This window comes from Sylvia atricapilla, chromosome 2, assembly GCF_009819655.1.
Source record: "Sylvia atricapilla isolate bSylAtr1 chromosome 2, bSylAtr1.pri, whole genome shotgun sequence".
NCBI lineage: Eukaryota > Metazoa > Chordata > Aves > Passeriformes > Sylviidae > Sylvia > Sylvia atricapilla.
This window is the reverse complement of record NC_089141.1, coordinates 58,970,576-58,983,519: the sequence shown is the minus strand read 5'-3', so window position 1 is coordinate 58,983,519 and position 12,944 is coordinate 58,970,576. Positions and strand designations below refer to the sequence as shown.

Sequence of the window (12,944 nt, the reverse complement as noted above, 5' to 3'; positions counted from 1 at the left end):
CTTCACTGGATTTTCTTATGGCTTATGGGGGCTGCCTGCTACTGTATGTTTTAAGTATGTCCAGCCTTCCTGGACTTCTTTACCCTTCAGAATTGACTCCCAAGGGACTTTGTCAGTCCATGTCCTGAAAAGGCCAAAGTCTGCCTCCCACATGCCTAAAGTGGCAGTTCTGCTGGTGCCCATTCTTACTTTTTTTCAGAACTGAGAACTTTATCAATTTTGGGCTCGTTGTGCCCAAAATGGCCACCATGCACACCACATCACCCACCCACTAGTGCTTCTCTGCTCACAAACAACAGATGTGTTGAGACAGTTCCCTTGGTAGGTTGGAAGGGGATTCACCTGGCATCCCAAGCAGTGAGCTACCTCCATTTTCCCTGTCTCTTAGGTCCCCTCCTGCATGTTGGGGTGACCATCTTTCACTTCCTGAGTTTGCTTGCATGCCTGCCTCAGCATTGGCAGAGAGAGAGAAAGACTCAGAAAGGTTCACTAAATGTGCATATTAACAGAATTTTATTAAAAGGTATCTTATGTAGGCAAAAAAGAAAAGCATACTAGAATTCCTTAGAGAATCAAATTAAACTGATTTCATAGTAACTGCTTTAAAGATTAGAAAAGCTGTATAATTCTGAGTATATATAGAGAAATAAGATTCAAAGTGAAATATTGTCTACACATTTAGGATGTGATTGTGCACAGGTCTAAATTCTATAAATTTTAGATTGGTAAAATAATCCTTGAGATTGAGCATATTAGGGGTAAGAAGTCATTTATCAAAGGGATTCTTCTGTGGATCTTGGTTTATGCAAGTCTTGCTCTTCCTAAAAGCTCTACTGCTAGCAGTGGAATTTCTCACATACTAAGAAGTTAATCTTGTGGAGCAATTTGACTGTCAAAGAAAGAATATACTTTTTTAATCTTCTGGAGCTTCAAGGAGGAAAAATATGTTAAGAGGTCTTTGACTCAGAGTCATTGGAAGAAACTTCTTTGATCTTCTGAGAAGTATTTCTGCTGGTAAGTGGGTTGCTTTAAGTTCCAAAGATACTGAAATAAACTGTTGCAACCCAGTTCATAGTGCCTGTTCCCTGTCCAGTAGGAATAATAATTATTTCAAGTGAAGATGCAGGATTTGTTCCACTTTGTATTCTCCTTTTGTCCATTCCTGTGTTTTTAATGTTCCCCTAAGTCTTTGTCATCTGTCAGCATCAGGGTTTTACAAGAGACTTTCATGACTGAGCTTTTCATTTCTGTGACTAAAATGACTGGCAAAATGTCTGGGAAGCTGAGCTATTCTGTAGTGTTTGAGCAGATTTTTCACATGTGAAAATGTGTTTACCAAGTATATAAATAGCAGGCAGTCAAAAACGTGAACTTGAAAATAAAGGGTGGTAATACTTTTTGTCCTACATACCTTTAAGGCAGAGTGAGAAGAACACCCAGCAAAAAAGCAAAAGCTATAAGCAATGCCTTCACTCAGGAAAGGAATATTTTGTACCTGTATATATTTCACATCAGAACTCTGCTAAAAGATTGTGCCTAGTGATCATCATCAGTCTTGATGGTCCATATATATATATTTATATATATGTGAATGGGTGTGTCTCTTCATGAGAATGGGAGTGGAAGAAAGAAGGCTATTCAGTACTTCTAGTAACATATTTTAGGTTAAAACATAATAATTCTGTAATGCTTTGTCTTCATAATGAGGTATCAGAAGTTGTGTACTCAGAAAGACAAGCTATGGGGAAGATACCTGTGTCAGGGACCAAAGATGGGTCTAAGGCCTCACATGTTTGGTCTGTGATCGTGCACTTCGACAAGATAATGTAGAAGAGCAACTTATTGTTAGTTGGTAGGACTAACCTTCAGAAATGAAACTATGTATCAGTGAAATTCATCCTGTGAAAGGGGAACAATAAAGCTGTTGTTGGCATGGAGGTGTGATCATGGGCTGTTGTGACCTCATCTCATGTGTTGTCTCCGTGTGAGATGATGTTGAAACTGGCCACTCCTGAGGGGATATAAGGTGTGGTTCTGGGGTGGAGGAGAGACTGCAACATGATGCACACTGTTTTCATTCAGGGGCTGCCCTGAAGGTGTGCTGCCTTCCTGCCCCTCCCACTCAGGAGCTGTGGTCTATCTCCTCCTGCCCAGCAGCATCTCCAACATTCAGGGGTTGGTATGTATTTATTGTTAACATGACCAATAAAATTGACTTGCTTTGCTATTTTGATGGTGTCTTTGAGTTTTATTGTGCACAGGCATCCTCCTGAACCCGTAACAATACCTTCCTACATATTTCTTCCCTCTGCCTTTTATTCTTTCTCCTCCCGGCTAATTACAGTAGCCTTTGAGAATTTTAAAGACTTTAAATAACCTCGGAGGACCCTTGAAATCAACCTGATCCTTTTTCTGGGGGCCAGCATGTTGTTGCATATTGTTCAGGCCTTGTTTAAGGTCAGACTCTTAATTAAGAACATCACCCATACATTTGCCCAAAAGCCTGGACAGTTTGGAGTAGAGGAGTGTGTGGGACTGTATGGGCCAGTATCTAGGGCAGTGGTCTGTGTCTGCACTTTACAACTAGCAAGTGTGTAATCCAGAGAAACTAGTAAAAGTTTTGACCTCGGAAAGGGTGTGCTGCCATCCTGGCAACCCAGGAGGACTCAAAACACTGCACTGTGATGGGGCCTGGCCCACACCTACTAAGCCATGCCCAGCACTACCCAGTGCCCTCAGGAGGGAAAGAAGGTCTCTGAATCTGACAGTGAGACACCAGGCCCTGCAGCTGCTCCAGCCACTGTGACAGACACTGTGGTTAGTTCAACTCTGATGACAGTGGCACTGAAGCAGAGAAACAACATGTGTTGGTGCCACTTGCCTCTGTACACAAGCAGAAGAAATGTATATGAAAGTCACCCTTCAGCAGTCAAAGGGAACAAGGAGGTTGGAGAGGATGAAGAAGCAGGGCCATCACAAGGGCTATTTTCATGGCTGTTAAAAGGCCATCACTTACAGTGATCATGAATGTGTTTTTATACATGCGTGTGCTGGATTTAATTTTTGAGGAATTTCTAATATAGATATAGGTGATTTAATGTGTTACTTAAGGGGGAAATGAGGGGAGCAGGGTGGCAGTGAAGGAGCACCTTTCATTCCTGCATGCATAGCAGCTCTGTTAGTAGGTGATATCTTGACAGGCTGTAGTGCCAACAGTTAGTCTAGCAGTAACTAATCCATTGATTGCTGCATTATCAAATGTGTAAGTTCAATCTTTGCTATTTTCTCATAGAGAACGGTACAAGAAGTAATCACTAAGATCAAGATGAGAGCACAAATAGGTTTACTTTCTAGGGGCCTGACTAGAAAGTGTGAAGAACCAGAAAGTTTGTATTGTGGATCTCTGTGTAACTTTGCTTTTTCAGGGCCATGATGTGGGCATAGAATCACTTTCTTATATCATGGTCTCTCAAAGAATAATAGTCAGCCTATGAAATAAGCCAATAAGACTTTGCCATTCATTCTTGATGTTTGCTTGATTTTGGCTCATACAGATATTATTCTTACTGTCCCAGAGCACTGTTCCTGTATGCATCTATATGTATCCAATGGTAAAATAAGTACCAAAAAATAATAATAAAAAAACAAGGTCAAACCTGCTTTAAACTGTAGAGAAACTTTGTATCAAAGCTAAGCTTAGCTATAGCCTGTTGGTTAGCCTGATCTAAAATGTTTCAGTGTAACATGGAAGATTACTGAACTTTTTTTTTTTTTTACCTTTTCCTCCTCTATGCACTTGGATCGCCAGCAGCATCAGTGGTAGATTTCATTACACCCAAGCAATGAAATTTCTATTCTTTCTGTATAGTGCTTTCTGTGGACCATGAAATTATTTGCCTGTATGGAATACTGAACGGTATTAACTTTTCTGAAGCACTATCAATGTATAATTCAAAAGGGAAGTATATGTAGAATATCCACACTGTACTGCTCTGCAAATCTTGTTGCGAATTCCCTTTTATTAATATATAGGAATCTTCTTTTTAGACTACATTGTTTTAAATTATTTAAAGTAATTAGTTTGACACATGTTTAAATGTGCTTATAATCCTATTATCTCAGTTTGTCTTACATGTTCTGCCTGATCAAATGTATTGCAACATGTGCTTTCCTCCTCTAGGATGAGTGGTATAGGATTTGGTGAATATGGGGAATATGAACATTACAGCATAATGTTAATGATGCAAAACATCTACTATACATCCAGGAGAAGCTTAAAACCAAAACAGAAACTAAAAATGGGAACAAGTTAAATATCTCTTTTCAAGGAGGAATAGGCTTGTCTCCCTGAATAAAGACTGTCTGTTTCTAGTGGATCTCTGGGGCTGCATGGGGTATTTCATAGTGGCTCTGCCTGGACAGAACCGCTGTTGCTGCTGCTGTGTGGAGCAGGAGAAGGAAGAGGAGACATTTGGGGAGCACAGACTGTAAAGAAGGGACTGAGATTTTTCAGGAGATACTGGAAAAAGATTTTAGGGGACATCTATCTTAAACCTAATTTGTTCTCTGTTCACTAATTCATGGCCTGAAAGCAGCCAAGTGTCTTCCCTCTACACCTGTTTCGAGTCTGTGTGTGAACCATCTGCAAACACAATGACCTGTGTCTTAGGTTATGCACTTCATGGTGAAGATGTGGGGGCATGGAGAAGCTGCTGGCTAACTCATTCTTTGGAGCAGGCATGCTGCCTTTCATTAGTGCTCTGTGAAAGACTTTGCTTGAAAACAAAAGTCTCATAATAGGATTTTTTTTTTTTTACATTTCCAGTCTAGTCACCTCAGTTTGAAGTCTATCTTCATCCTCCCATGCTTACCATAGACTTCTGATTTTAAAAGCAGGAAGAGAAATTGCTTTTTAGTCAAGATGTAAGATGGTTTTTGCCACTGATGACTACTACTTCACTTCCAGTGATGTTATCCTCCCTTTTGGTTTTGTTGCATTCTTTGTCTTCCTGGGTCTTCCTATGTAATTATTTCTGTAGAGTATGCTCTTCCTCATTGCCTGCTGTTTTGATGTGACACAGAAGGGCCCCATCATCCATGCTGAGCTCTTTTATATTTATGCTATAATAATTTTCTGCTTTTGCATGTTCTACAACCATCTGTGAGTAGCTTACAATCTTTTTCTATGTTCCAAAAACTGTTTCTTTTCAGTTTTGAACAGGAAGAATTAAAGTCTTTATATTTTCCTCTAAACCTCTCTTCATGAATGTCTCATAGTCAATTCTTGCTCTGACTAGAGTGGAACACTTGTACCCAATTTTTGTTACTGATTTTCTTTGCTCTCTCTGAACTTAATTCCACAGATGCTATAATAATTTTACTTGTCATTTAGTTTGGTAACTGATGTACTTGTCTCAAGATACTTATCTTAAAGATATATTGAAGACTCAGAATATTTTTGCATAGCATTCCAAGACAGAAGTCTTGATATGGCTGAAATCTTGTCCAAAATCTCTTATGCATCAAATGTTTCCGTAACTTTCTTTTGTGTTGACAAGTGTGATGTTGCTGTTCATATCTGTTCAAGAGGCTGCTACAAAGATGATGATAATCTAATGCATCTCATTACATGTCAGCTGCTTTTGGCTTCTGTTGGTCCTTGCCTATGTACCTTAAAACACACAGGCTCTAGCATTGAAAATGTGTAAAGTTTCACTAAGTAATTCTTGATCAAAAAGTCCATAAATATCTAATATCCAGTTAAAAATCCCACAACCAAAACCACTTTTCTAAAGAAGGTTTTTGGCTCTTGAAAGGGTTAATAAAGCCAGAGTGATTGGTGTGTGCTGGGGATTAGTCATAAGGATCAGTCATGGAATCATAAACGTACTCTATGTAACGTTAATAGAGGAGTCAATGGTTTCTCCAAAATTAATTTCTAAATAATTGGAACAAAGGCACAAAATTTTGTATTACATGATGCAAAAAAGAACAGAAATAGAAAGAAAATAAATAGAACTGTGTCTTAGTTATGCTTACTTGTCTTTTAATAAAAAGTAGTTTCTTTACATTTCTCTATATTCTGTAGCCATGTTAGGAGTACAGCTGTTTCTGAGTAAATAATACCACTTTAAAACTATGCTTTTGGTAAATAAGCCTTCTTTCTCATATTCCATCTACATGCAACGCTTGGAAAGAATTCTTCATAAATTGGTTTTGTAGATTTCTATTCCTCCAAACTTGCTGTAAAATTCTGATGTTCTGCATGATTTCTTTCTAATGTAATGGGATTCTGGTCGGTTAACTGCAGTGCTAGGCAACTGACCGTCATGGGTATCTTTAGGAAAAGCCTTTAGAATAAGGCAGTTAAATAACAGGTAAGCTACCATAGAAAAACAAAGATGTTTAACTTCCAAGAACACTCATCTTAATTAGAGTTACACAGAATGGAAGCAGTATGTGATATATTATACCTTTTGTGTTTTCAGTTGGATAGATTTGCCAGTATAAGAATTCCAAGAAGTAAAAAAGAAAGACCTCCTCTGCCACATATGAAGCAGTCACATTCTACAGATTGGTCATCCACACCCATGGACCCAGAGGAGTTTGCTCAAAAACCACTGTCTGAAAGAGAAATCATAGCACTGTTTGAAAAAATGATGGTAAGAGTCTTACACTTGCTTTTACTGAAAGAATGACAACATGGCTAAGTGGTAACTGGAACACATATTCTTCTATGCATGTATTCTAATCTTTACCTGAATTATTAATATTATAGTTGTTGTGAGTTGTAATTGTGTGTTTATTGGGGTGTTTCTCAGAAAAGAAAGTATTTGAATTATTTTTGCAAAGTTTTGGTCCAAGTACATTTAAAACAGAAATTAGAAGTGTGATTATACAACATGTTTTGTGGAGGAACAAGAAATAGGGGATCCTTCTTCCTTTCAGGATGATCTGAAACTTTTACAAAGAGATTTTATGCCTTCAAATGTCACAGCCACATTTAGTTCTGAATTTATATGCCTTGTCACTCTTGCACAAAAAGAGGGACTTCCTCCAAAGCAGCATTTGTCTGCAAATTTGCTTCTTTCCTTAGCTGTCATTGTTAGTGAACTACAAAAGATCAGTCACAAAGATCATGTGGCATTGGTAGCACCTCAATAGGTTGAGCTTTTTGTCGTGATGATGACATTTTGGACAATTGGAAACTAAACACAGAATGGCCGTGAGAAAAGAATGACTGAAATCTGAAAAGCACAAGAGAACATTAACAAGGAGAATGATGCCTAGATTATTATTGCTTTCTCTGCCTCACAGCAAGTGACAAGTAACTCTTGAAATACAAAGGGATTACCAGGGACTGGCATGTAGAGAAAATGAAATGTGCTGAGAGAAGTAGATTGGTGGAATTTGTACTTCCTAGTACTCGGTGATAATAGCTTAGTTTTGAAGAAGCTTTTGTAGAACTCTTGGAACTATGACTGAAGGATAACATTTAGGGTTTTCATGGTTAAGCTGGTGAAGGAAAGGAATAATTAACTGTGTTACAGACTTTTGTATTTTTACTTATTGGCAAATGGCTTGTTTTTCTTGGTATACTTTGATGTCTTGCTTCTCTTAAAAATTTCACTGTAACTGATAGCTGCTCAAATGTTAAGAAATAGGAGGGTTCTTTTGAATAAAACTTGAAGGTGTGCCTCCTTCCACACACCCCTTACATTTAGATTGTATTTCTCTACCATCCTACAGACATTCTGCTATAGGATAGTCTGTGGCGTTATACTGTGCCATAATTAAATGGAAAATATTTATTCCAGTAAATCCTCAGAAACCTACTACTGTGTGTCTAGATAAATATATATGCTTATATCCATGGATCCTTAAATAATTAAATCCGACTTTAAAACTACTTTGCAAAATATGTTAAAATACTGATGACATCTGGATAATTTGAATGCTTTCCTAATTTCATTGAATAACAAGGCACTTAAACTTGTATTAAGCTACTTTATCAGTGTTGTTTTATCTAAGACATGTACTACAGAGGATTTTTCAGATTATCCACATTTGAATGGGCTGGAATAAAGCTAGTTTAGTCACAGTAGATTACATAGCCAATTATATATTGTAGCCTCTGGTTTGCTGTTCTGATCAAGTTAAGTGATTTGGGGAGAGTTGAATTGGAGAACAATTTAAATGTTGTAGTCAGTCTTTTAGAACTAATTTTGCACAGAAAAAAACTGTGAATGCGTTAGTAGTGAATAGAGAAAGTTTTGAATTCTTAGGATTTACTGAATATCTTACATTTTACTTGGGGTTTTCCTGGATGCATATGGCTTCCTTCTCCCAATATTTTATGCAGTGGCATCTTGTGTGCTTTTCATGGCAAAAATTACGAAAGAGCTCATAAAACCAGACAGTTAAAGATAATAATTAACTGTCATTTAGCTCCTTTAATTTCTGCTAGTGCTATTAGGAAAATATCCATGTGAAATAATGTATTCTTATTTTCCAAAGAGATATTGCTTACCTGTAGAATATATTTCAATTATCTAAGAAATAAAGGATGGAAATGAAGTATTTTATTAACTAAGCAATATCTGTTGTGCTGCTTGTATCACTAGTCTGTATAAACTGTCTTAGTGATGTTTCATTTGTTAAAAGCAAGAGCAAATTATTTTTACTGCACACACAGACAGAATATTTCCCATAAATTAACCTGCTGTTGTATCTAGGCTTGTGGAATTCAGTTTATGTTGACAGGTTTCTTAATTCTTGAGGGTTTTTTTTTGTGTTTAGAAGTTAGATACTTTTATTTAAGTTAAAGCTACTTTTCAGAAAACATGAAAGAGCAAGTCTGAAAAAAACTACTTTCAATAGACCAATCATCTTTGCAACAGCTACATGATAGCATGAAAAGGTGATTTTTTTAGTTCAAGTTAAGTACAAAATTAACCTTATCCCAGCTGAAACCAGGACAAGGGTCAAGCATTTTCTGCAATAACTTCTCAGAGCTTGGATTTATACAAAAGTGTAAATGTTTCTAGGAATTGTGCTTCATTCTCTTCAGCATGCAAGCTGTTGAAAGACAAGGAAACTTAAGTTTTGGTGTAGTATAAATTCTAAGGATTGTCTATGCTGTTTGTCTTTGATTTCTGACTAGATGAAATAACTGTGATGTCAAGATGGTTACTCTCTGATTTTGTAGCATTACTCCTGCCAAAGCTGCTGGGGATTCACCTCATGAGTCTCGGCTGAAAATAACTGCAGTAATTCTTGCTAAGCCTGGGTTATGCACATAGTAATTTTGTATGTGCTTTATATGTGTTTGCCAAAATTGTTTATTGTTCCTGAAAACTTCCCCCCTCCCCTTTTTTTTTTTTTTTCTTTTTTATTCCTTAAGCTACACCATGATGAGAAATGCCATTTCTCACAGATGTGCAACTGATCACAATGATCAGAGCATTTCTAGGCTGGAACAGTAGAACTCCCTGTGTCAGAAATGCTGGTGACATTCAGAAGTGTCACTTGCGTGGTTTTGAGTGTAGGTCTCTCACTGCTCTTTTTGACCTCTGGATTTATGTTGGGGTGAATTAATTATGATGGGGTTTTGTTAACAGCTGAAGGTTTTGATGTAATATTTAAGAATTTGGGCCTAGCTAATTGCAAGAGTGATTATTAATTTGTGAACTAGTTTCAGCACAAACGACATACTGCTGCCTAAGATGAAGCATTTGGGAATAGAGGAAGAGAATTATGGAATTAAATTAAAATTAGACATTAAAATTGAAATTAAAAATATGAAAAATACTGGTTTGAGTACATTTATAAATGTTTTGGGGAGTATTAAATCATGCTTTTCTGTAGTTTGGTGCATGTGTGTGCGAAACTGTAGGTCTTTTCTAAGAAGAGAGTGTACAAAAAATGATGGGGATGCACTTGTTAATCCTAGCATAGCTGACTGTTTTTGGTTTCTTTCAGTCTGAGTTCAGAGGGAATAATAGACAAGGATTTTTATGGTTTTGATTAACGTCGTATGAAAAGTTGTTTGTGTAACAGCTTTCAGTTGTATGACTTCGTATTCTTGTGTCTTTATTTTGTTTCAGTCAGTCTTGTATATTTAAATCATTCTGTAGCTATATGGCATTTAAGACTGTTTTTTCTTTTTTTTCCTATCCCGTTCTAGGAAGATATGAATTTAAATGAAGACAAGAAGATGCCATTGAGAGAAAAAGATTTTAATACCAAAAAAGAAATGGTGATGCAATATATTAGCACTGCTTCCAAGTCTGTAAGTAAATTACTAAAAGATTACATTATTTCCTGTTGGACAGAAAAAGTGATGCATGAATGTTACATTCCCTTGACTAAGTTCTGTTTCTCATAGTACCCTTAAAAATGTTGGTGTCTATCTTACTATTTTACAAGATAGAGTGGCAGATAGTCACTTTTAATTGAAATGTGTCTTCTATATAGAAACCAGCATTTCTTTTTTGGTAAAAGTATGGCTAAGAATAGAGATGGACAGATTCTGCAAAAACTTCTTGCAAAAGTTTGATGTGAACCTTTTCTTTTCTATCACTGTTTAAAAAGAATTCCTCAACTGATGAGCCTTTTTCATACCTGACTTAAAATAGAATTTATGTTTGATGGTACATAATAGCTGATAATGAAAATGTTGTGCACAAAATCAATTATTGTCCATTTTTTACCTACAGAGATAATGACTGATTGTTCTAAAGCAATGCAAGGAGTTGTATGTAAGGGCCAAATTAAGGATGCAGTTTGTATAAGAAAAACTGCTTAGTTTTTGCAGAGTGGGAACTGACTCCTGTGCTAAATGCTGAATAGATAATCTTGTCCCCAATCCTTCTGATTGTTTTAGAATTCATATTTGAATCTTTGAATTTGAATCTTCGACTCTCACTGCTGCATGTAACTAGAGATATCAGTAAAAATTGCCTGTATGTGATTATAACTAAATACTGAGAAATTAAAACATTAAATATAGTAATTTAACTGTGATATTTATCTTACTGTCTAGTTCAAATGATGTATATTATTAGTGTAATGCTTTAGCACTTTTAGGAAGGTAGGTATGCCTAGTGCAGGACCAAACTACCTGGAGATTATTTTATATAAGATGAGTTTATCAAAGCTACTTATCTTTCTACAGTTTAACAGGTCTTTAAAACCAGAAGATTAGGTCTAGCTTGCTTTTCTTTTTTAGAGATATTGCATGGGAAATCAAGAAACTTCGTATCAGTAAATCTTAGAACATTCTTGAAATTTATCTACCCAAAATAGTATGTGAGGGTTTATATATCAATGGCATCCCTAGCCTCCATACGTATTTTAAGACCTCAGTTGTTTGATCTAAAAAGTAATGTGATCATAGGACACGACTGGCTGTGCAGAGTTGCTGCATTCACTTCTGTTGCTGGAATCATAACATACTAATGGTGGTGATGTTAAGGCTCTCTTTGTCAAGAGGAAGATTTTCATTTCTTTGCTTCTTGGCACCTAAAACTTGCAAAGAAAAACTGAAACTTATTTAACAGAGTAGGTCTGATTGATCCTTCTTTCTGAGTGCCATTTGCAATTTTCCTTCTTTCTTTGCATGTTGTCACACTTGTGTTTTGGCAATGGAGCTTCTTGCACTATTCCCAAAGCAGATGTATAAAGTACTTTGTTGAAGAGGACAGGTCTGTTTCCTCCCCCAGGGCAGTGATTTGTTCCCACACACTGTTGCCTTGTGCATTTTCCTAAAGTCCCCAACAGCATTTTCTCCTTTCTGTTCCCTTTCTCTGCTGCTGGCCCATGTGTTCCTCTTTCTGTGCTGGAGATGACTAAAGACCAATCCATGCAGGGAGACTTGTCATTCCTGAACTCGCTTCCTGCTGTTGTGTCTTTACTGGAAGTGATAGTCACCTGTTGTGTACTGGAAGAAGCTGTTTCTGTGAGGCACAAATTCAGTACTTTGATCTAGTAGTGCTGCAGATGATTCAGATTTGTGCTGGAACTATTGGGATGGGAAATTCCTTCCCTTGCCATTGAAAACTCTTTGTTCGTGTCATGCTCTTTAATTCCTTGAGTTTGTTGGACTGAGTGCCTTCTGAGTCTAGGGAGAATAGTGCACTCCACCCCAAGAGTACTTGTTTAACTTTTTGGTGTACCTTTACTTCGTGAAAGTGTCATACTGTTTTGGAACAGTTGAAATGCCACACAGCTCCTGACTATTGTGTGCAACTGCTCCCATCTTGGGCCTCTCCTTCTGTAAGTGATACTGCAGTAACTTCTTTTGATAGTTTGTACTTATTTTCATACTTCGTGAACTTCAAGGAGATGGGTACTAAGGCATTTTGCCTTGGGAAAGATATCCTCGTTCTCAACTGTTGTGGAGAGTACTGAGCGTGTTTTGTTTAAAGCAGTTATCATTTTAAGAACTATTAAAATGAAGAACGGAGATTGCATCTCTAATGAATCAATTAAGATTAAACAGCCTCTGGTGATCAAAGTGGGTTCTACTGTAACCAAAGTTTTATCATTGACCTCAGTGGCAGGGTTTCTCTTTCTTAGAAGCGCACAACTCCTTTCCAATAATCGCAAACCACACCTTTTTGCAAACTAATACTTACAGAAAAGAAAAGTTTTGCCAATAAATTTCCACGTTATGGGGTTAATAGTCAAGGAGTAATAAAACTAGCATGGCTATCATGGGTATCATATCAAACTCAACCATAGGTTTTGCTGTTTTATACGTTCAAAACACATAAACTGGGTTTTTAAAGTGAGTTTTCTTCTCAAGATTTTGCTTTTGTTGTTCACATTGCACCCTTGTAATGTTTTAACTGGATTAATTAATGCTGACTTCATGCTGCATCTGCTCACAGATCAGTTGTTCTTCAGTTGAGCAATTTTCTAGAGGCTCTGATGCCTCAAGA

At 37.0% G+C, this 12,944-nt stretch overlaps 1 protein-coding gene across 1 annotated transcript in view; it reads left to right on the top strand.

The window, feature by feature from the left end:
- Positions 1-12,944, top strand: part of DIAPH3 (diaphanous related formin 3) — a 205,664-nt gene that overhangs the window by 16,668 nt on the left and 176,052 nt on the right. Inside the window, exons 3-4 of the mRNA XM_066313364.1 lie at positions 6,489-6,662; positions 10,187-10,291. Of these exons, the coding sequence (XP_066169461.1) occupies positions 6,489-6,662; positions 10,187-10,291 (279 nt within the window). The remainder of the gene's footprint in view (positions 1-6,488; positions 6,663-10,186; positions 10,292-12,944) is intronic.